At 45.8% G+C, this 21,697-nt stretch overlaps 1 protein-coding gene across 2 annotated transcripts in view; it reads right to left on the reverse strand.

Moving 5' to 3' along the window:
- Positions 1-21,697, reverse strand: part of ZDHHC14 (zinc finger DHHC-type palmitoyltransferase 14) — a 267,133-nt gene that overhangs the window by 95,081 nt on the left and 150,355 nt on the right. For both annotated transcript variants that reach the window (XM_032407580.1, XM_032407578.1), the window contains exon 2: positions 14,225-14,385. In XM_032407580.1, the coding sequence (XP_032263471.1) occupies positions 14,225-14,385 (161 nt within the window). The remainder of the gene's footprint in view (positions 1-14,224; positions 14,386-21,697) is intronic.

Genomic DNA, 21,697 nt, shown 5'->3' on the forward strand with positions numbered 1-21,697 from the left:
CGCCCCCGACAACATCAAACACAATTACACAGGCCATCTGTTCGTGACTGGTTTCATATCTGTGTTCGTCTCTAAGAACTTGACCTTTTGGTTGGTATCCATGGGATTAATATCATAGAAGACAGCAAAACCTCGTCATCCAAATCTAAGAGAAAACATGTCTTTTTTCTAGAATGGAAGCGGCAGTGAGGAAGGTGCATCAGTGATCTGAAATGGATGTCGAGGGGCACCTGGGTGGCTCAGTGGGTTAAACGTCTGACTCTTGATTTCGGCACAGGTCATGATCTCAGGGTCGTGAGATCAAGCCCCCGTCTGGCTCCACACCGAGCATGGAGCCTGCTTCAGATTCTCCCTTTCCCTCTCCCTCTGCCCCCTCACCCCCCGACTCGTGCTCTCTCTCTAAATAAATAAAATTGATGTTGAGTTGTTTAAGGCACAGGTAAACAGGATGCCTGGCCACTGTTTCCTAGTCTGCCACAGGTCTTTCCTGCCAAGATGATAACTAAATAAGGAGTGGGAAGAAAAGACCATCCTTCCCACCGGCACTTCCCGTGGAGCGCCGGTAACTGGGTGGGGCTTCTGTAGCGCACAGTGACCAAGACCCTGACCCACTCCTGCCCAAGGTGAGGAAGTCAAGGAAAGGCACCCTTGTTACACTTAATAAACCTCTCTGTGCAGAGTGGAGAACAGGGGGCGGCCCCATCCCAAATGCCCACACTTCCCTTGCTGGCTTGAAAAGCCTAGAATTCCAGTCTACTACAGAGAACTGCACACCCTTTGGGTGGAATCTGTAATAATAATTAGATAAAAGCTCTCTGACTTGGCAAGAGGATGTGCTGTCCTTCCAGACGACACGCAGACAACATTCCGAGTTCAGTAAGGTGGGCCTGAACCACGGAAAAGTGACACGAGCTGAAAAAGAAACTCGTTAAGGATCAGAGGCCACCATTCCGAGCGGGCCTTTCCTCTGCGTGTTTGCAAAATTCTAGATCAACCATGTCATCAACCATCTCATGGTTGCCAGATCCAGTCAGAAAGTCCCTGCCTCACTGACACCTGGCCCGGTCAGCTCTCAGCCTCCCAAACGGACCCATCATACCCGAGTGGAGGGAGTGTCGAAGACCTACATCTTGTAAAACAGATGCCCCATGTGTCCTCCTGCTAGGATTTCTGGCTCTGGAGGAACCCTGGACAGATGTACATGGGGAGGGCAATCCCACGTTGTGGGGGACAGATGGCAGCTCCCGCTGGTTCAAGCATCAGCAATCCTTTGACAGGAGGTGAAAGGCAAACTTGTCCCGTGACGCACAGGAAGGCAAGTCTGCGTCATGCAGGGTAGCAGGCTCGCCCCAGCCCCCTGACTCGGACACTCTAGAGGGGGCCCCTCCATCTGTCTGAACAGAACCTCCAGGTGATTCTAGCGTACGTGCAGCCGTAAGAGCCTGTGGCCTCCTCAGTGGCACAGAATCTGACCATATTGAAAACACTAATGTCATTAAAAACAAAAACGATTCTGTTTAGGTATTCCAGATGATTTCGTCATTTACAACTTTACAATTACCTTGACAGAAACAAAAATAACTCTGCTAAGAGTATAATTTGCATTACTGTAGTGCCTCGTACTGAGTAAGCGCTCAAGTATATGTTGAATACGTGAAAAATGAACGAATGTGTGAGGTTCTTCAAAGAAATGATGAAGTTAAAAGCCATTCTCCCAAGCTTTTCTCTGAAGCGATCTGAAGCAAGATAAACAATCCCAATTAACTCTGAGAGATTCTAACACTATTTAGGTCCAGTTCTATGTCCTTTAAATCTGTGCTGCCCAATATGCTAGCCACTAGACACGTGTGAGTACTTGGAGTGTGAGCAGTCCACACTGCATGTGAGCGGTCCACACTGAATGTGAATAGTCCACACTGAATGTGAGCAGTCCACACTGCATGTGAGTAGTCCACACTGCATGTGAGCAGTCACACTGAATGTGAGCAGTCCACACTGCATGTGAGCAGTCCACACTGCATGTGAATAGTCCACACTGCATGTGAGCAGTCCACACTGAATGTGAGCAGTCCACACTGCATGTGAGCAGTCCACACTGCATGTGAGCAGTCCACACTGACTGTGAGCAGTCCACACTGCACGTGAGCAGTCCACACTGCATGTGAATAGTCCACATTGCATGTGAGCAGTCCACACTGAATGTGAGCAGTCCACACTGCATGTGAGCAGTCCACACTGCATGTGAGTAGTCCACACTGAATGTGCTGTGAATACAAAGTAACACCAGTAAGATTCAATACCAAAAATTTTTTAAAAAAAGGAATGTAAAATATTTCATTAGTACTTTTTAATATTGAATACACATTGAAATGATAATATTTTGGATACACTGGGTTAAAGCAAATGTATTATTAAAATTAACTTTACCTGTTCCTTTTCATTTTTTTAAATGTCACTAATGGAAAATTTACAATTACACATTTGGCTTGTATTATATTTCTATTGGATGTGCTGCTCAGTATTTTTTTTTTAAAGATTGTATTGATTGATTTTAGAGTAGGGGAGGCAGAGATGGAGAGGGAGAAAATCTCAAGCAGACTCTGAGCTGAGCACGGAGCCAAACATGGGGCTCGATCTCACGATCCTGAGATCATGACCTGAGCTGAAATCAAGAGTTGGACGCATCCCCAACTGAGTGACCCGGGCGCCCCTGTGCTACTCTGCATTGCTCCAAGTGTGTTACTTTTAGCTGTGTGAGAGCCACGGAGAGCTTTAGTCCACTTCTACTCTATTGCTTTCTCTTGAGCATAAGGAGCAACCCATCCATCACTCACTCAAGGACCCTTGGATTTCAAGTTTCCATACTTAGAAGAAAATAAAGAGATTTTTTAAAGAGTGCACTCCAAATTTTGATGGTATGTAATATGACACTCATCCACTCGCACTTTTCTCCTAAACAGTGTTAATCTACAGCCTCCAAATAAATGGCCTTCACTTCTGTCCACTTCTGTAAGTTAGATTTTTCTTTTGGGGACCTAGGAAGGTAAATTTGGATAAATGAAAAAATGTGAGAAATTTTTCCCTTACCGAACATGATGGCAGGAAGAGCCCTCACTTAGAGGGGCCCCCATTGTCCCACCATATGCCTTCTCCCCTCTGAGTGCTGGCAGCAAGTGAGTTCTCATGCCCACCTTGAATTCTGGACAACACAGCAAATGTCTACCAGAAACACAAAATCACAGTTTATCTACCTCCCATAGCTTACTTAGTCTTGAGTTTTCCAGGGCACAGAAGGGAAGGGAGATAGAGCACACATGCACCACCCCCAAAACTGTTAATCCCTACTCTATAGCATTAGATTCTAAAGGAGGAGGGAGAAAGGTCACTTGGAAAGCCAACAGTGAGTTGGTGTGATTATAACAAAGTTTCAGAAGGTGATTATTGCGGCAAAGTTTCATTGAATCGCAAACCCCATTGATATCACAGAGCATGCAAGCATATAAATGACATAGGGGTGTCCAGGCCAGATGAGGGATAAGCAGAGACACTAAGAGTAGGTTATTTAGCAAGTGGCTCTCGGTTAAGTCGGATCCCTAGCGTAGACTCCAGCCACAAAACACTCAAAACATACAGATACTTTATGAAGCAGAATGTGGGATGGCTCCCTAGACTGTTAAAAAAAAAAAAGAAGAAGAAGAAAAGAAGAAAAAAAAGAGAAAAGCTCTTCCCAGGAAAACTTCAGGGAGCGCCTATGGCTTCTTTGACCATAGCACGTTCTCTCAGTCTTCTCTCCTGCCCAGCAGGGCCGTAATCCTTTGCTGACCCTGCACCTGCTCAGCCTCCAGTTCCTCCCAGTCTGGGCCTCCGCCCGCCCCCTCGCCCTGGTCCATTTCCTCTCTCCTCACTGGCTGCTTTGTTTCCTTTTATTCCTGGGCTGCCTTTCATGCTACTCTACACTTGCAATAAGAAAACGCCTCCCACTTCCAGGCACAAAGAGCCTGCCCACTCTTCTGATTAACCTCCTCCAGCGGGATTTCTTTCCTGAAAAGCCATTCTCGTACTCCCCTCCTCCTCACGCCCTGCACACTCACCAGCGAGGCGCCTTGCTGGTCCGGAGCCTGTTTTGCCAAACACGCCCTGCCCATTCTTGGATGAAGTGCCTCACCCTTGACTTCCCCCTAAAACCTATTGACTGATTGACTCATTCCCTCATTCGGAAGAGCCATTGTTCCATCATTTTGCTTTATCCTCTCAAGGACACCAGTTTAAGGAATAATGATAGTAACATTCCAATGAGTCATTTATCTCTTACTTCGAGGCACCTACAGTTGACTTGTTGAATTTACGCGGGTGTGCGTGCAGCTTTGCGTTCTAAAATTATTCCCAGAATATGTCCTTCTTCTTGTTTAAGTAGTTGAACAGGCTAAATAACCTTCTAGAATATTCAGGTTCCTGGATGTTCATAGTCAAGCCAAGGAGGAGGAAGGATTTATTTCTAGACTCATAGGATGATAACACTGGAATGGATCTTTGCACTCAGTGGGTCTATTTTATATGCACTAAAATCAAGGCTCAGAGAAGCTAAAACACTTCTCAGGGTCACATAGCTAGTGGAAGAGCTGGGATGCAGGCTCAGCTTGGGCTCATAACCATACACTTCACTGATAATAAAAACGTATAGAGACTTTGGAGTCTGTAAAGCGCTATCAAAAGATAAGATATTTATCATACAGTTATCATTAATAAGTAATAATAAGGGAAAAGATGTCACTCACAGGCACTGCAAGGAGGCTACCACACTGAACGCTCAAAGTAAATGCATTTGTAGTTAGCCAAACTCCTGAAATCCTGACAGTCCTGGGAGCTTCTCAGGAGAGGGAGCAAATGCTGACTGGTGGAGAGGCTCGGCACAGGCTGGTCTCTGGTCCCTGGGTGAGAGTGAGAGCCATCAGGGCTGTGCTTCTTGGCTTTCAAGGGTCTTGTTAAAAATGCAGATTCGGAGTCAGTACGTGGAGTGGGGCCTGACTTTCTGCATTTCTAATAAGCTCCCAGGAGATGTTGATGTTGCTCCTCCATGGACCGCTCTTTGTGTAGCAAGGATTTAGGGATGGGTTTCAGAAGCAAAAAAGCCAATCGATAGGTATTTGCACCTGTCTCTCTCTGAGCCCCAGTTTACTTGTCTGCAAACTGAAGGAGATGTCCAGGATGATCTCCATGATTGCTGAGGTCCCTTTAAGCTGGAATGTTCTATGACTCAGAGCATTGCTGAGGACCAGCCTACTTGAAGTCTGGGAGGTGGGTTCGCCAAGCTCTTTCACTGAAGGGATCTGTGCATCTCAGTAGCCCCTGGCTGGGGAAGGGCGGGTCTCTAATTTCCACGAACACATGCCAGACCCTTGTTCTTTCCTCTGGCCATGTTCTTAAACCAGGTGGTCCCAATTTTTCCATCCCTTTGGTGCCACTTGAGCCTTTCCTTCCCCTCCTTATGGCTTCTGGCTTCCTCCGCTGTCTCGCAGTTGACCTGTTCCTCACCCTGGTTTCTTCATTATCCTACCCCCCTTTCACAGCCTTGTATATGAGAACGGATTGTAATTACAGTATGTTTCTTCTTCTCCTTCCTTCCTTCCTTCCTTCCTTCCTTCCTTCCTTCCTTCCTTCCTTCCTTCCTTCCTTCTTTCCTCCCTTCCTCCCTCCCTCCCTCCCTTCCTTCTGGCAAAGCATGTCAATATTGCTCTGTGCCATCATTTTGCTGATTTAACAGACTCTGAAGAATGTGACATTCATGTGGTGAGAGAGATAGAGTCATTTCCCCTCATCTGCAATGAAGTGATACCTTTGCTTTCAGGGAGGGTTCATTAATTCTCTCATTAATTCTCTAGAAGAGATTCCAAATCTGTACATATGTACACTTACGTAAGTCAAGCCTTCAACTTATTAAGACTTATTATATTAAAAGAGACATCCAGCGGCTTCAGGATGGGAAGTACAGAGGTCACCAAAATACCTATGTGGATTTAGGAATTGAGATTCGGCAGCGGGGACAAGAAAGTGTGATCTCAGACAGTGAAATAGCACCCCTTGGCTCAGTTTCTCTTCCCGTAAAAAGGAGGAAAATACCACTGGTCACCCATCTGGAGGACAGTGAAGGCAGTTCTGTAAAGTGCACCCCCAGAGGAGGGGAATTGCTGGTGCTTTTCTCTGTCATTATAATTCTCCACTCCAACCATCACAGAAAATTGTCCTAACCTCACAAACAAGCGAACGCATTTACATCCGAAACTGGCTTCGGGTCCAACACATGGTACATTCCACAAGTTCACATTTCTACAGGAAGAAGAAATAATATAGGCTTCAATGAACATCCTGGATGAAAAACACCCAACCTCCCAAATCCTTCAGAAAAACAAAAATCTCCAGCTCCTTCCTTCCCTCAGAACTAGAGCCTTCAAAATCTTGTGGTATTTCCCCAAATACCACAATTTTGAATTGTGACATCTGGTTCCCAGCTCTCCCAGGCTGGATTTTTTTTTTTTTTTAAAGAGACGCTCAGGAATTTTGACATTCTGAGTTGCCACCCTGCGTTGGTGTGGGAGAATCACTGCCTACCCTTCCCTGGCATCCGTACACACTAGATGATTCTAGCATTTTCCCTCAAACAAGGAATCTACTTTTTGTTTTAGTCCTCAGATGCCATTTTCTTTAAATGCCTTGTCTCTTCCAGACTGTATTTCAGACATGGTGGGACACGCTGCTCCCCCCTCCCCTTAACTCATTCACGAGCATCAAGGGACATCAGCCAGAGTCCCAGTGGACAAAAGGCCCCTGGATCCGCAGGCAGTTTCAAGAGGGGCGTTAGAGTGTGTGGATTCCCCTGCCCTTCTACTCTCTCCACCGAACTGGGCCCAGGATTTGAGAAGCAGGCCCTGTAGACATGACGTGCTGGACACGGCTCTTTATTTCTAGGCCACGGGTGATGGAGGAGTCAGCCAACGGGATGGGAAAGCTAGATGATGTTGACAGTCTGGGGGAGAGAAAATAACTTAGGGGAAATGGCAAGTGCTACCTGCTCCAGTAAGACCAGAAATCTCTTGCTCGGGGCCCGCTCCCCAGGGCAATGAGGTGGTGGGCAGTGGTTAAAAGCACATGGGGGTGATGGCAGATGGGCCTGCGTTCCCAGCTCTGGCCAAGTGACCTCTGGCCAATCACTTTCCTTTCTGAGCCCTGGCTTTCCTGTGAATAAAACAGGAAACGAACGGGGGAGGAAGCAAGCAGCAGGGGAGAGAGGATGGCAGAGGCAGAAGGAGTTCCACGCAGGCAGGTGTAGTTCAAGTCCGAACAGAGTTCCTGGGTCTGGCCAAGTGTTAACGAAAAGCTGAAATATCCACGGCAGATAACAATTACACAGAGGATACACGGGGGTGATTTCGGAGGTGAGCAGGGAGATGCAAACAGGATTTGGGGGAAAGGGGCAGAAAAAACCGCCTTCTGCAAAGAAAACTGGCAAAAGCCAATCAAATTAACCTCCAATGATCCTGCGCCTTCTCTTTCTGGATTTTCTACACTGTGGGCATCTAGTGTGCATTACCCAAAGTGACTCCAAGTGTCAGGAAGTTTTAACCACAGATCCATCACAGACAGCAGACGCATCCTGAGGCCAAAAATAAAGGAAACCATCACATTTTAAAGCAATTTTATGGTGAATATTACCAGTCGAAATAACCAACACAGAAAGAAACCAGTATTGACTTCAAAAAATTAAATCATCAGGGAAATCTATCTTAGTAGAAGTCATAGTTCTGTAAGAAAATTCCTAATGGCAACTTCCATGATGTAAAAACAAACAAACAAAAAACCTGATCGAGAAAAAACTCTTAGTTATAAATTTTATGCAGAAAAAAATTACTCCAATTAAGATAATTTTAGTAAAATGAAAACAGAAATGGGAGAAAATTGGAAGTAGTGTAGCTTTATAATAGAGAACATTGATTAAGGTCTTCAATTGGCTTAGAGTATTCTCAGAAAGTATTTTCTTCAACAAAAATCCATCAGTGTTGTTAAAATTCCAATTAAAATGTTTCTACTCTTAAACACAGAATTAAGATGTCTCTAGGGAAAAAAACTCCAGCAAGTCAAGTTAGTGGATGAAAACATCCTGTTCCCATGGAACTCTTCCCAGGAATCATGCTATGCGGGATGGTGCACAAACCAGGCTGGTCGGCCAGTGTTTCCTCAGGTTCAGGAAACTGCCCTGCTTCCTACACATCTCATCTAGAGGATGTCCAGTTCAAGGACTAATTTGGGAAATAATGAAAGATAAACTTTCATCTTAGAAATGGTGATCGGTCCTGGGGTACTTCAAGAAAAGTTGTTGATGAGAGTCTGACCAAAAGAGTGGGGGGTAGGGGATGAAAGAGAAGAAGAGGAAGAGAAGGAGGGAAGTGGGGGGAGGAGAAGAGAGAGAGAGAGAAATAGGGGAAGGAGGGGGGAGAGGAGGAGGGGGAGAAGGTCGGGGAGGGAGAGGAGGAGGATAAGAAAGAGGAGGAGGAAGGGAGAGAGGAGGAGACGGAAGAGGAAGAGAGGAAAGGAGAGGGAGAAAGAGACAGAGGGAGACAGAGACAGAAGGAGGCAGAGAGAAAAGGGAGATTCGCGTGGCCACCGTGTCCCACCTACTCTAATTGCCTAGTAAAAGGTGCAGAGTGAAGCAATAATTCTTCAGATTCTGTCCCTGCCGCAGAGTTTTTTGAAGACCACCCTGCTTCCTTTGATCTGATTCCACCCTCACCAAGCAACCATTTGATCTTTGATCAATTTATCATTTTTTCTTTTATGGATCCTGCCTTTGGTGTCATGCCTAAGAACTCTGTGGTGTCAGGGTTACTGTGACACAGGGAGAGAGTTTCCTAAGTAACCAGTCTCGCTTTGGGAGCCCGACAAGCTGAGTTCCCATTTCGGCTCCTCCTGGACTCCCTCTCCTGGGGTCCTCTGGACGGTTGAGGGGTGGAAAGAGACAATACACATAATGGAAAGCAGAGAGGCAGACCCGCCGCTTTCCCCCATCGTGATTCCTGGAAAGGTCTATCCCTACTTGAAATGCTTTGATCCTGTGATTTATAATGCACTGGCTCATCATTGCTTTCTAGCCCCAAAGCAGTTTCTTAGTGTCTTATCATCCCTGAGTCAACCGAAAAAACGAGTTTTCCAAGTTGTCACATTTTCAAGCAGGACTCCACTGACCCCAGCGAGACCTCCCTACACCCCAACTGCCATTCTTGGATGTTTTTTTTTAGCTGCAATGTAACGAACCAGGAAAGGTCTTTCAGAAAAAAAAGAAGGGTAAGGCATTTCAAGAGACTGTAACAGACTCTGAGACATGGAGCCTCCTCCTCCTCCTCACCACCTACTCCCCTCCAGAAGTCCGAGGACAGGCAAGCTGGTCCCACCCTTGGCACAGCTTCACTCAGTTACTCAGATGGCCAGTTTCAAGTGCCTACCATGGACTTCTATAAGGAGAGACCTCCTACAGATAATTAGAATTAATAACTAATAATAAGAAGTTTCCAAATCTAATTTTCATTTTTCCGTCTTCAGTCAGAGAGCACAAAATAAATGTGCTAAGATTTCTTTGAAACATAATCGTATTCTCCACAGCCAAGCAATACAGGGGAGCACTCCTAATAAAGAATTAGACCAGCTCTGCCATTTATTCCTATCACGTGGCAGGTGGAGAATTCTTTTATGATAATCTATGTATGTGGAAGGCGAGGAGAGAACTGGGTGGGAAAAGAAGAATTTTTCTTTTTAAAAACACAAAAACCCCAACCGTTTACTGAGCCGATCCTGAGAAGAACCTTATAGGGTATGTGTCATTATTCCCATTTTAAAACTAGCCTAACACCTTACAACTAGAGATGAGTGGGCCCTTCTTCTGCTCCATCTTCCTCCTCTCCCCTTCCTCTTCTCTTTTTTGGACAGTTTATTGTGCTATAACTTACAAACCTAGCAGTTATCCTCTGGAGGTATGCAATAACATGACCTTTAAGAAATGTACTGCACCCCAATCCACTCTTAGACCCTTTTCACCATTCCAGCAAGTTCTCTCACGTCCATGTGTGGCGACCCTCACTCCTGCCCCCACCCCAGGCAATCACTTGTCTGCTTTCTGTCTCTACAGATTTGCCCTTTCTGGACATTTCATACACATGGAACTACACAATAGGTAGCCTTCTGATCTGGCTTCTTTCGCTTAGTGTGTTTTTACCATTTATCCGTGTTATAGCATGTGTCAACACTGGGCTCCTTTTTATCACTTAATGGTATTCCACCTTGTGGATATACCATGTGTTGTTTATCAGTTTGCCCACTGATGGACATTTGGGTTGTTTCCAGTTTGGGGGTATTAAGTACAATGCATATCAGAGACATAGGTTTTCATTTCTCTTGGATATATACCCAGAAACAGACTTGCTGGGTTATATGGTAATCTATGCTTAGCTTCTTGAGGAATTTTGGGGAGGTGCTTTCCAAAGTGGTTGCACCATTCTACATCACCACCAGTAATGCATGAGGATTCCAATTTCTCCATATCTTCACCGATATTTGTTATTGTCAGTCTTTTGGATTAGAGCCATTCTAGTGGGTGTGAAGTGGTACGTCATTGTGGTTTTGATTTGCATTTCTGTCTTTTCATGTGTTCATTGGCCATTCATATATCTTCTTTGGAAAAATGTCTGTTCAAATCCTTTACTCATTTATAATGGGTTGTTTGTCTTATTATTGAGTTCTAAGAGATCTTAATATATTCTAGATACAAGTACAAGATACTTTTATCAGATATATGATGTGCAAATACTTTTTCCCAGTCTGTGGCTTATCTTTCTGTTTTCTAAATGGTATCTTTTGAAGCACAGAAGTTTTTAATTTGATAAACTCCAATTTATTATCTTTTTCTTTCTACAGATCATGCATTTAATGTCTATATAAGAACTCTTTTTTTTTTTTTAAGATTTATTTATTTTAGAGAGAGAGTGTGTGTAAGCATGAGTGGAGGGGGAAGGGCAGAGGGAAAAGGAGAGAGAGAGAATACTCAAGCTGATTCTGTGCAGAGCACAGAGTCCAGCAGGGCTCAATTCCAGGACCCTGAGATCATGGTCTAAGCTGAAATCAAGAGTTGGCCCCTTAACTGACTGAGCCACCCAGGCACTCCTATGTGAGAACTCTTTGCCTAACCCAAGGTCATGAAAATTGTCTCTACGCTCTCTTTAGAAGTTTTAGAGTTTTAGCTCTTAAATTGAGGTCTATAATCCATTTAGAATTAAATTGTGTGTATGGTGTGAGGTAAGGATTCAAATTCATCTTTCTACATATGGACAGCCGATTTCTTTATTTGTTATGGGTTTCTTCAGCTTTCCTATTTCTTTTTGAGTCATTCTTTTGGTAACTGTGGCCTGCTAAGAATTTGTCCATTCATCTAAGTTGTCTAATTTGTGGCATAAAGTTAAAATCCTTTTAATACCTTAGGGTCAATGGTGATGCCTCTGCTTTCATTCATAATTTTGGTAATTTGTATATTCTCTGTGTCTTTTTTTGGAAGGGGTGGCAAATAATATAGTTAAAGATTTGTCAATTTTGTTAATCTTCTAAAAGAACTAACTTTGGGTCTCACTGATTTTCTCTGTTGTTTTCTGTATTCTATTTCATTGATTTCCACTCTCATCTTTTTTTTTTCTTTTAAAGATTTTATTTGTTTATTTGTCAGAGAGAGACAGAGAGCCCACAAGCAGGGGGGGGGGGGGGGGGGCAGCAGGTAGAGGGAGAAGCAGGCTCCCGGCTCAGCAAGGAGCCCAACTGAGGACTGACAAGGGGCTCAATCCCAGGACCCTGGGGATCATGATCTGAGCCAAAGGCCGATACTTAACTGACTGAGCCACCCAGGCATCCCTCCACTCTTGTTAATATGGTCTTACTATGGCTTGCTTTGAGTTTAGTTTGCCCTTTTTCTAGTTTCTTAAGGTGAGAGTTTCAGTTACTGATTTTTTCCCATACTTCACTCCAAAGGAAATTAGCCCCTCAGACAGATAAGCTGCTGGTTTTCAGAGTCTGCTCTGTCCAGGTAGAACTGCCTCACCTCTGGAATTCAGGTGGACATTGGAGCAGCCCCAAGTGAGACTGTCATAGACACCCACTATTCTTACCCAAGTCCACTAGATTTTCATGAATAACTGCCCCGCAGTACAGTTGAATTCTAGAGCCATGAAATGATTGTGACTACTTTGTCCAGTTTTCTTGTTGCCTCTTGGGGAAGGGATGTGCACAGCAACTCACGTCTGCCATGCTGTCCCATCTCTAAAGACCCTCTACTCTCCCTCATTTGAAACAAGATTTGGTTTCATCCTTTACCCCATCTAGTACTTTCACAGATTCTGAGTCTCTGGGGGCATGGGGCAGAGCCGGTTTTAAAAATACTCATGTTGAAAAAACCACTCTTAGGTTATCAACACAAAGCCAAAAAAAAAAAAAAAAAACCACTTTAGTGGATCACTCAACTTCCTCAATATTAACAAGGATGAACAGAAACTCTGTACCTCTTAGAATTTGCATTTATAATAGAGAATTCCAATGGCACTCTTTATCATCCCCGGTTCCTAATCTTGCTGATTTTGCAGATGCTCCTTGCACTAACCAAGAGGTGGGATAGAAAATAGGATCACAGCAGGAAAATGCTTCAAAGCCAGTGTAAAGAGCTGGGTTCTCTACGTACCACTTGAGTAGAAGATTTTTAAGCTGTGTGCTAAGGTGATGTGGGTACAGGCTATGAAGTTTCCACAGGCCCAGTTCTGTTTCTGAAGGAAACTGGCCCTGTCTCTTCCCCATGACATGACACCCTGGAAAGAATAAAGGCTGAGACCCAGGAGACCTGGGTTCAGGGCTCTGGCTCTGCCACTTTCTCCCATTTAACCTCTTTGGGGCTCTGTTTCCTTATTTGCAAAATGGATGTAATAATAAAGTCTTCTTCCCAAACTTGCTTGGGTATGATCAATTCAGTGATAGCCCTGGATGGCCTTTACAAATGATTCACATGTTATAAATGTAAGGCTTTAAATTATGAATTAACATATAATTAATGTCTTGAAATCCCAAGATGCACTGGATACGAGACAGACTGTCTCTCCACTGCTGATTCTTCCTTCCTCTGCCTGCCTGCCTCAGGACACAAGAAGGCTGCGGCCAGCAGACCACCGCCATACACTCCCATCATGGACTCCTTTACTGCTCCCCTTCTGCATGGCCAGGACGAAGGATGGAGGCAGATACCCAGAGGACACAGCCATGCTTTGGTACCTGGGGATGGCAGCCCACAGCACATGCTTCCTTTCAAGACCCACACTTCTATCTCGTGACACCGGAAAGCGGGGGCCTTTTGGCTGAGTGAGGCTGGGAAGAGAAGCCCACGGAGTAGGCGGAACAGCTAAGCTTTACGTTCACACAGAGTCACCACAAGCCCTCTGCCACGCTTGTCAGATCATCATCGTGTCACTGCAAGGCTACATGTTCACAAGTGCAAACTTTCAAGAGCAAGAAAAAGCTCTCTTTTTAACTAAAAATAGAACTTTTAAAGTTTGCCCTGTGAGGGATTAGGATTTGTTCTAATATGTTTAAAATGGGTCGCTGTAAACTTTTTACATTTCAGTACAGGGTTCCAATATCTAAGGAAAACGAAAGCTATTCATCTCCATATATATCACGAATATATATCTTTGTTGCCTTAATAAAGGAAGTTTCTGGGTCCTAGGCTGGATAAACGAGACAGCAGGGGAAGATGTAACCTCCCCAGGTTTCTGGCATGGAAACCAGCAGTAAGTATGATGATTATAAAGGGAACAGAGAGCAGCCGCCTACAACGATGGGTCTTTCAGGACAGAGACTACTTCTCAGACGGGCTTGGGTTTCAAAGAAACATCAGGACCCAGAGCGTGGTGATGGCGGCACCTCTGTTTGATGGCACCGCTGGCCCTTGGCCTTACCTCCAACCACTTCACATCCCACCTCCTACTCAGGCCGTCCTGCCGCCGAGGGAACGAGGACTTCCCGGACGCCTCCCGGGTTACGCATCACTGTCCAGCGCCCTGCCTGCCCCTCCTGCATGGGCACCTTGGCCCGCCTCCCACACGGCGGCCAAGCCCCCGTGGGAAGGGACCCGAGGGGAAGGGCAGCCCTTCCGGGTTACCTATTTGTCTCTCCAGGTCGGCGGCTTCATCGGGCGTGGCTCTCGGAAGGACTCCCGGGTCACTGAAGCTGGTGCGCAGCAGGGTCCCCATCACAAAGAAGAAGAGGATGCCACCAACCACGGGGATGGCGGGGGTGATTTTCACTGCTAGGTACGGACAGCTGCCAACAGGTTGGAATGAGGGGGGGTGCGGGGAGAGGGGGAGAAAAGGAAATATAATGTCAGTAATCAACAGTGAACGGTCTATATTTTCCAAGAAGCCAAAGCCTTGTTGGAGGAGCAAAATTGATTTCCATTAAAAATTCATCTATGTTAAGCATTTACATTTGGGGAGGACTGCAGTTCTCTCTTGAGGACAACTGAACCCTCCCTTCCCAGCCTCAATAACCCAGGCCCTCTGCTCCCACGGTGCTCCTCGGGAAAGACAGTGGCAGGCAAGTGACAATCACCATGCTCTGCAATCAACATAGGACGTGCAGAGCTTGGACCCTCTGCAGTCAATGCAGCTCGTCAATCTGTGTGATCTTCCCGCCCTTCCCTGGAACTGCATAATAAAAGAAGACACCAGCTTCGAGCCATCTTAACCAGACCCAGCCTCTCCTTCCTGAATCGAATACCTTCATGGCATAAAAAAAGCTGAGAACCGCAAATTCACCCTTCAAAGGCAAGAAACCATTTTTCAATCTTTTGGAGCTACTCTATCCAAAAGAGGTTAATGAGCTATGGAAATGAACTTGCAAGCCTGTCTGAAGAGGCTTAAAGGAATTTAGGCAGCTGGGGTATAATACACTTCTGCTTTCCAGAAGGCATGTGAGCTACCAGCTGAAGAACATGCCCAACTCAATTCTACGAAACCTCCTCCCTGTCCTTCAGTCCTGGGAGCTGGCATGCAGCGAGGACCGGGATGAGTCAGGGGGACTAACGTCTATACCAGTCGGGCTCTGGGGCAGCTTCAAGCACCACACCCTGGCCTACAGTCATGGACCCTTGATTCCATGCAGGTGGCGAGAAGCAGAGTGAGAACTAGCTCGATGCCTGGAGCTGAGTGGGGGTGGGATCTGCAATGACCATGGTCAGTTTGTTGTCGCCACGGTCAGTCACAAAGTGGGCATCAAGGAACACAACATGGAATCACAGAATTGTCATAGCTGAAATGGAAACCACCTCCTAGATGGTCCACCCCATCGAGTGATACTCGTGCAGACACTCAAGACGAAAGAAAGAGAGGGAGCTGGAGAGGAAAGGTCTGCTCAAGACAAGGAGGTGAGCAGGGGGCTCCATCCTGAGCATGTTAGGGACCAGCACCCCATTCCTGTGCAGGGTTTGCAGAGGAGGTGGTGAGGTTACTGATCTTATCAAGCAAGGGGATCTTGGCAAGAGTCCAGGTCTCTAGGACCACAGGGCATGATCCCCTTTGCTGAGGCCAGCCCCAGGCCTGTGAGAACATCTGGTCTTCTAGAGGCCTGGTGAATTGGACAGGTCTCTGTGGGATGGTTACAGTTACCTGAAAGACCAAAGGCCTCTCCTGAGTTCTCTGTTCTGAAGGAACCCAGAGAATTTCCAACAACGTTAAGAAGGTGGAGGAGTGACCCCCAACATGACTAGGCCTGTGGTCTCCAGGAGCATCAGCTGATTTAGAGAGACAAAAATATATGACCTAACATCTCTTTCATCTCTCCCACACCTGCAAAAACAGAACAAAACGACCATCACCGATATCACATCACACTTTACTCGTTGGGTTGTCGGTTGTGACTTTCCTTCATGGGACTCATGGGAAATCGTGAAAAACTGTTCATTGTCATTCCTGCATCATTATGACCCTGCCCAAACTCCCAGACACTTAGAGCCTTTATGAACATTTTCAGAGTTTCTTGTAGGAAAGCAAATTTGGCAAAGAGAGCCAGTAGACATAAAGAACTTGCTGTGGAAAAAGGGAATATAAGACTGTCTAACCTAAAGACATCTGCTTTGTGAAAGTATTCAGTTAAATTATGGAAAGGACTTTTTTAATCCAACTGATTTTGCTCTGTATTAAAAAAAAAAAAAACCATTGCTTTCCTCGAGTGTTTTCTGGCAAATACTAACATAATTAATACCCTTTAATGGGCTTCCAGTTTTCCTAAAAAGTGTGAAAAGCTTCAAGTTGAATAAACAAACATTTAAGAGACTGGGGACACCACAATCTGGCAAATGGCATTTAATGTCTAATCCTGGATTTGTAAAGGGAACAAGATTTAGACAATTAGAAGATTTTAAAATGATGGCCCCACCCAGGGACTTGATATAAAGTGACAATCAAAATCACATTTACTACTGAATCAAACTCGGAATCCAAATGTCCATATGGGGTTGAATCCCAGCTCATGGTGTGGTGTGGTGCAGTGGGCTCTGGGGATAGGTGCCTCTCAGGCGTGTCTATTATGTTAAGTTTGGCACATTTGGACTGTGATGTGGAGCTTCTATGAAGAGCTGGTAATAAAAATCAATTGCTGCAAGTCTGTTGATTAAATCTCTGACTGTGATATCAACCTGGAGTTAAGAGCAAGGAACTCAACCTCTAGAGGGTCATTAAGAAGTATTTGTGTCATAAAATATGACATTATCTTTGCTACACTTATTGTCATATAAAAAACAACCTCCACCATATTAAGTCTTGAAAATGTGATAGGGTACCACAATCAGGAATAAACACAGTCCATATCAAAGGCATAAAATTGACCGTGGTACTGATAGATCTCTATTTATATTAGCCTTAAAATATTTTTTTTCTTTTCAAGTTTTTATTTAAATTCTAGTTAGTTAACATATATGGTAAAGCTGGTTTCAGATGTAGAATTCAGTGATTCATCACTTACATACAACACCCAGTGCTCATCACAACAAGTGCCCTCCTTAATGCCTATCCCCCATCTAGCCCATCCCCCACCCACCTCCCTCCATCAACCTGCAGTTTGTTCCCTATCACTAAGAGTCTCTTATGGTTTGCTTCCCTCTCTCTTTTTTTCCCCCTTCCCCTTTCCCCTATGTTCATCTGTTTTGTTTCTTAAAACCCACATATGAGTGAAATCATATAGTATGTGTCTTTCTCTGACTTATTTCATTTAGCATGATACCCTCTAGCTCCATCCACATCGTTGCAAATGGCAAGATTTCATTCTTTTTGATGCCTGAGTAATAGTCCATCGTATGTATGTGTATGTGTATGTATATATACCACATCTTCTTTATCCATTCATCTGTCAATGGACATTTGGGCTCTTTCCATAATTTGGCTATTGTTGATAATGCTGCTATACATATCAGGGTGCATGTCCTTTGAATCAGTAACCCTAAAATATTTTTTTTAGTCTACAAGACTCTACTCTAGGTGGACCATATATGTGTGTATGTGTCTGTGTATATGTATTTTATAAAATGATTAGGGAAATGATTATGTAGAAGATGATTTCCCAGAATTTAAATTCCAGGCCAAGCTTTCTCCTCTTTCTCATTATTCAGGAGTTTGGATAGGAAACAGTTGGAAGAGTCATTATGCAGCAGCACACAGGGCAGAGCTGAACAATATGACGGGACAGACCAGGCAGTAGGATGGGATCCACTATGGGTGTCGTGAGCTGTGAATTATTTAGCTTCATTTGGCTTCTCCAAGGATGAAGGCAACTTCAGTGTTGCTGGAAACCCCCTGTGAAGGCGGGTTAGTAGATCTCAGGTTACGGCATATTCGTCTTTCCCTTTTAGGTCTGAAATGTCACATGGTTGACCTCAAAGTCTGCCTGCTCCAAGTCCCACAGGGCGCATCTTGCTAATGAGTAAGCCACGTCCTAAACGGTTTCTCGTTGTCCCAAGCGCACGGCACGTGGGGCTGTTATCTTTAAGGGCCACCTGCTTCTCCAGGCTGATAGCTCCAGAGGCCTCCCCTCACCTCCACCTGCCTCTCCTCACCTCCCCATCACCAAGGATGCCCGCTGCCCTAGTTTGCTAACATGTGACATCGAAAATCAGAGAGCAATATCTTTAACTTGAGTGTTCTTTCCCCCGGCACATCCTCATCCCACAGACAATACGTTGTGGTTTAGGTTATTTGTGCTGAGTGTGGATTAGTTCAGACCCTGTCCAGGAGAGGAAGACCAGGAAGAGTCCGGCTGACAAGTGAATGCCTATGACCTGCCAGGGCTTCTTGTCCAACACAGACGAACCCTTCGAGAATCTGAAATACAAATTTTTCTGGTCTTATCCCTGCTCCTGGGTAAAAAACTCAGGCAGGTCCCCTGACTTTTCCAGTCATGAGGAGAAGGTGACAGGAAGTCCTTTGGTCACTTTAAGCAGCCAACAGTCTTGTTTAAGTAATTAGAAGTGTAACAACCCCAGGTAATTGGTGGAAACTTCTAACTTGGTTTTGAGTTAGGCCTCCCCAGCTGGTCTGGTGCAGTTTCTAGCCACTGGCGGCTGGAGAAGAGAGGACGAGGGGATAAGGGGCAGGAAGCGGGACGGGGAAATGCTGTTGCAAGGTGGCTTTGCACTTTCAGGCCCACCAGATTTTTTTTTTTTTTTTTTGACAGAGAGACAGACATAGCGAGAGAGGGAACACAAGCAGGGGGAGTGGGAGAGGGAGAAGCAGGTTTCCCACTGAGCAGGGAGCCAGATGTGGGGCTCGATCCCAGGACCCTGGGACCATGACCTGAGCCGAAGGCAGACACTTAACGACTGAGCCACCCAGGCGCCCCAGGCCCACCAGATATTTAAACCTGGCTCTCTGTCCCTGAGTCTGTGAGTTCCTCAGAAGCCCCTATGGGAACCTCAGTGCACTGCCCTGTGGGCACCGCATTGTCCCTCCCTCTTCCTAAATAGAGAGGAGACAGCCTTCCTCCTGCCCGAGGCCCATCCTCCCACCTCACTTTGCCCCATTCCATTCTTGCAGGCACCTCATGGAGTAACTCCCAAGCACTGTATCCCTGGGCTTCTCCCTCCTGGGGGCCAGATCTCTGCAGGCCAGGCCCCTTTCAATTTTCCCAAACAAGCTCCCAGCTCTAGGCCATGCGCCTCAGCCCCAAAGCCTGCAATGACTCCCCTTTTCCTGCTAAGTTAAGTTCATGTTCCTTCTCAGGCATCCATGACCTCTCGGCCTTCCCCAACAGGCACTTGCTCACCCAGCCCTGGTGTCTGGAATTCCCTCAGACCCAACGTTCAAGATCCTATAATGACTCTGTGAAAAGTTTATCTTGGCTCACCCCCCCCTCCCGCCCCGCCCCACAGAAGTGATGGCTTCTTCCTCTGAACCTCCGTACTGTTTTGCTTGCTCCTCTCCGTGGTACTTGTGGCTGTTGGGACACACCCCATGCACCCAACTGGACTGGAGGTCCTGGAGGGCAGCACTTGGCCCCGCTCACTGTTGTGTCCTTCGCAACACCCAGCACAATGCCTCACGCAGGGCAGGTGTTTAGAAAATACTTGCTGAGTGACTAAATGAATGGGCCTCATTCAACCGAATTTTATAATAACATGGAAAAGAGGAGGAAAATCAGATCAGCCACACTGTCCACCTCAACAGTGTGTCCTGTGTCTAGAACTCCTTTCCCTGTCTTCTAAGCCTGCTAGGTACGAGCTTAAGGGAGTTGCAAGTAACTTCCTCCAAGCAGGTGCTGAGGATCTACATTGTCCAAGACGCTTCCCCCAAGAGAAGGAGGAGATTCTCCCCAGTTCGCTGAGTCCAGTGTGCAATATGTACACATCCTGTGAGCATTAACTAGAACCTGCAACCCCTCCATGCCCTGAAGTCCTTGCAGACTTCAGTTGGTTCCTTATGTTGGTACAACTTTGGACAATACTAGGTGCTCTTGACCAGCCTCTGTGCAACAAAGAACAATGTCTAGTTTCTCTCTGAAATCTTGGACAACACTCTTTATAAGAAGCAGCAGAATTCACATCCCTAAGCACACGATGAGATCAGTGCACCTTCCAACTGCAGAGGGAGAGCGGAGAGAGCGGAGAACATCTGCAGTCCTTCTGGTAAAGACAAGGCAATCAGCAGACCCTGTCCGAAACAGGGATCACTAGACCTCCCTCGGGAGGGAGGCAAGACTAACGGGAAATCCCAGCCAATCCACGGTGACCAGCACAGCTTCATAGCCCAAGCGCAGCAAGCAGCAAAGAAAATTCTTAGCCTGGGCTCAGACAACTTGAAAATGGCTCCTTCACATTTCTGAGCAACTGTAGCTGGGATCTCCAATTCCAAGTGCCATCTGTGAGGAGGAAGACTCCTTCCCCCGAGGGCCTGGATTTGATACAAGATGATGGTGCAGCTGCCAAAGACATAAACACCAAATGGAGTCCTCTCTCTATCCGAAGAATTGTGACCTACATACAACCCAGGGCCTGTGGAAAACAGGCTACGAGCATCTCAGTCTTCATAAAGCTCAATGGGAAAGTGACAGGAGGGGAAAAAAACTAAGAATCCAAAAGCATGCGTTTTCATAGCATGAAAGAAATGAGCTAATTTAGCACCAGACCAAAGAAATGCTAACCTGATGAAAAGCCGTCCCAGGGCCCCCCTCCCCACGGTGCACGTCAGTGGGGGCCGGTAGGCTCTGGCTTGTGGTGACTGAATACCTACCACAGACTGTCACCTTGTTGTATGTCAGAGGTAAAGAGAGGTCCTTCCAGGTAAAAATTAGAAAATGTAGCATTGCCAAAAGGTTAGAAGGGATGTTCTCCCTCCCTCCCTCCCTCCCTCCCTTCCTTTCTTTCTGAGAAAGGGGTGCCTGGGTGGTTCAGTCAGTTAAGCGTCTGCCTTTGGCTCAGGTCATGATTCCAGGATCTTGAGATCGAGCCTCACTGCTCAGCAGGGAGCCTGCTTCTCCTTCTCCTCGCCGGTCGTGCTCTCTGTTGCTATCTCTGTCTCTCTCTCTCTCAAATAAATGAATAAAATCTTTAAAAGAGGGAGAGAGAGAAGGAGGGGCAGAGGAAGAGGGAGAGAGAATACCAAGCAAACTCCATGCTCAGCATGGAGCCCGATGCGGGGCTTGATCCCATGACCCTGAGATCATGACCTGAGCTGAAATCAAAAGTCAGTCAGATGCTCAACCGAGCCACCCAGGCACCTCTACAAGGAATGTTTTCACTTCTACCAGCAATCTTCTCAAATCTTTATTGAAAATAATGAGTTGTGTTTTGGTGTTTATTGATGAAGGGCAGAGCTGTTGTCTGGTGCTGTTACCCGAGCCTATGCAATCAGGGTGTTTTGTCACTAATTCTGACAACATTATTTACCATCAAACAGATACTGACATCCCAGAATCAGTTCTGTCATTAATTCTGCATTCGTATGTAGAGACCGGCTCACAGGTTAGAATGTGACATACAACTGATTCCTGGGACAAAACTCTTTGGGCCACATTAATTTCTGAAACATTTCAAAGAGGAAATCTGGATTTCATTACTGGGTAGCCAGGTCTCTCTGCCTCTCCACAGGAC

This window comes from Phoca vitulina, unplaced genomic scaffold, assembly GCF_004348235.1.
Source record: "Phoca vitulina isolate PV1807 unplaced genomic scaffold, GSC_HSeal_1.0 scaffold9, whole genome shotgun sequence".
In the NCBI taxonomy this organism is placed as follows: Eukaryota; Metazoa; Chordata; class Mammalia; order Carnivora; family Phocidae; genus Phoca; species Phoca vitulina.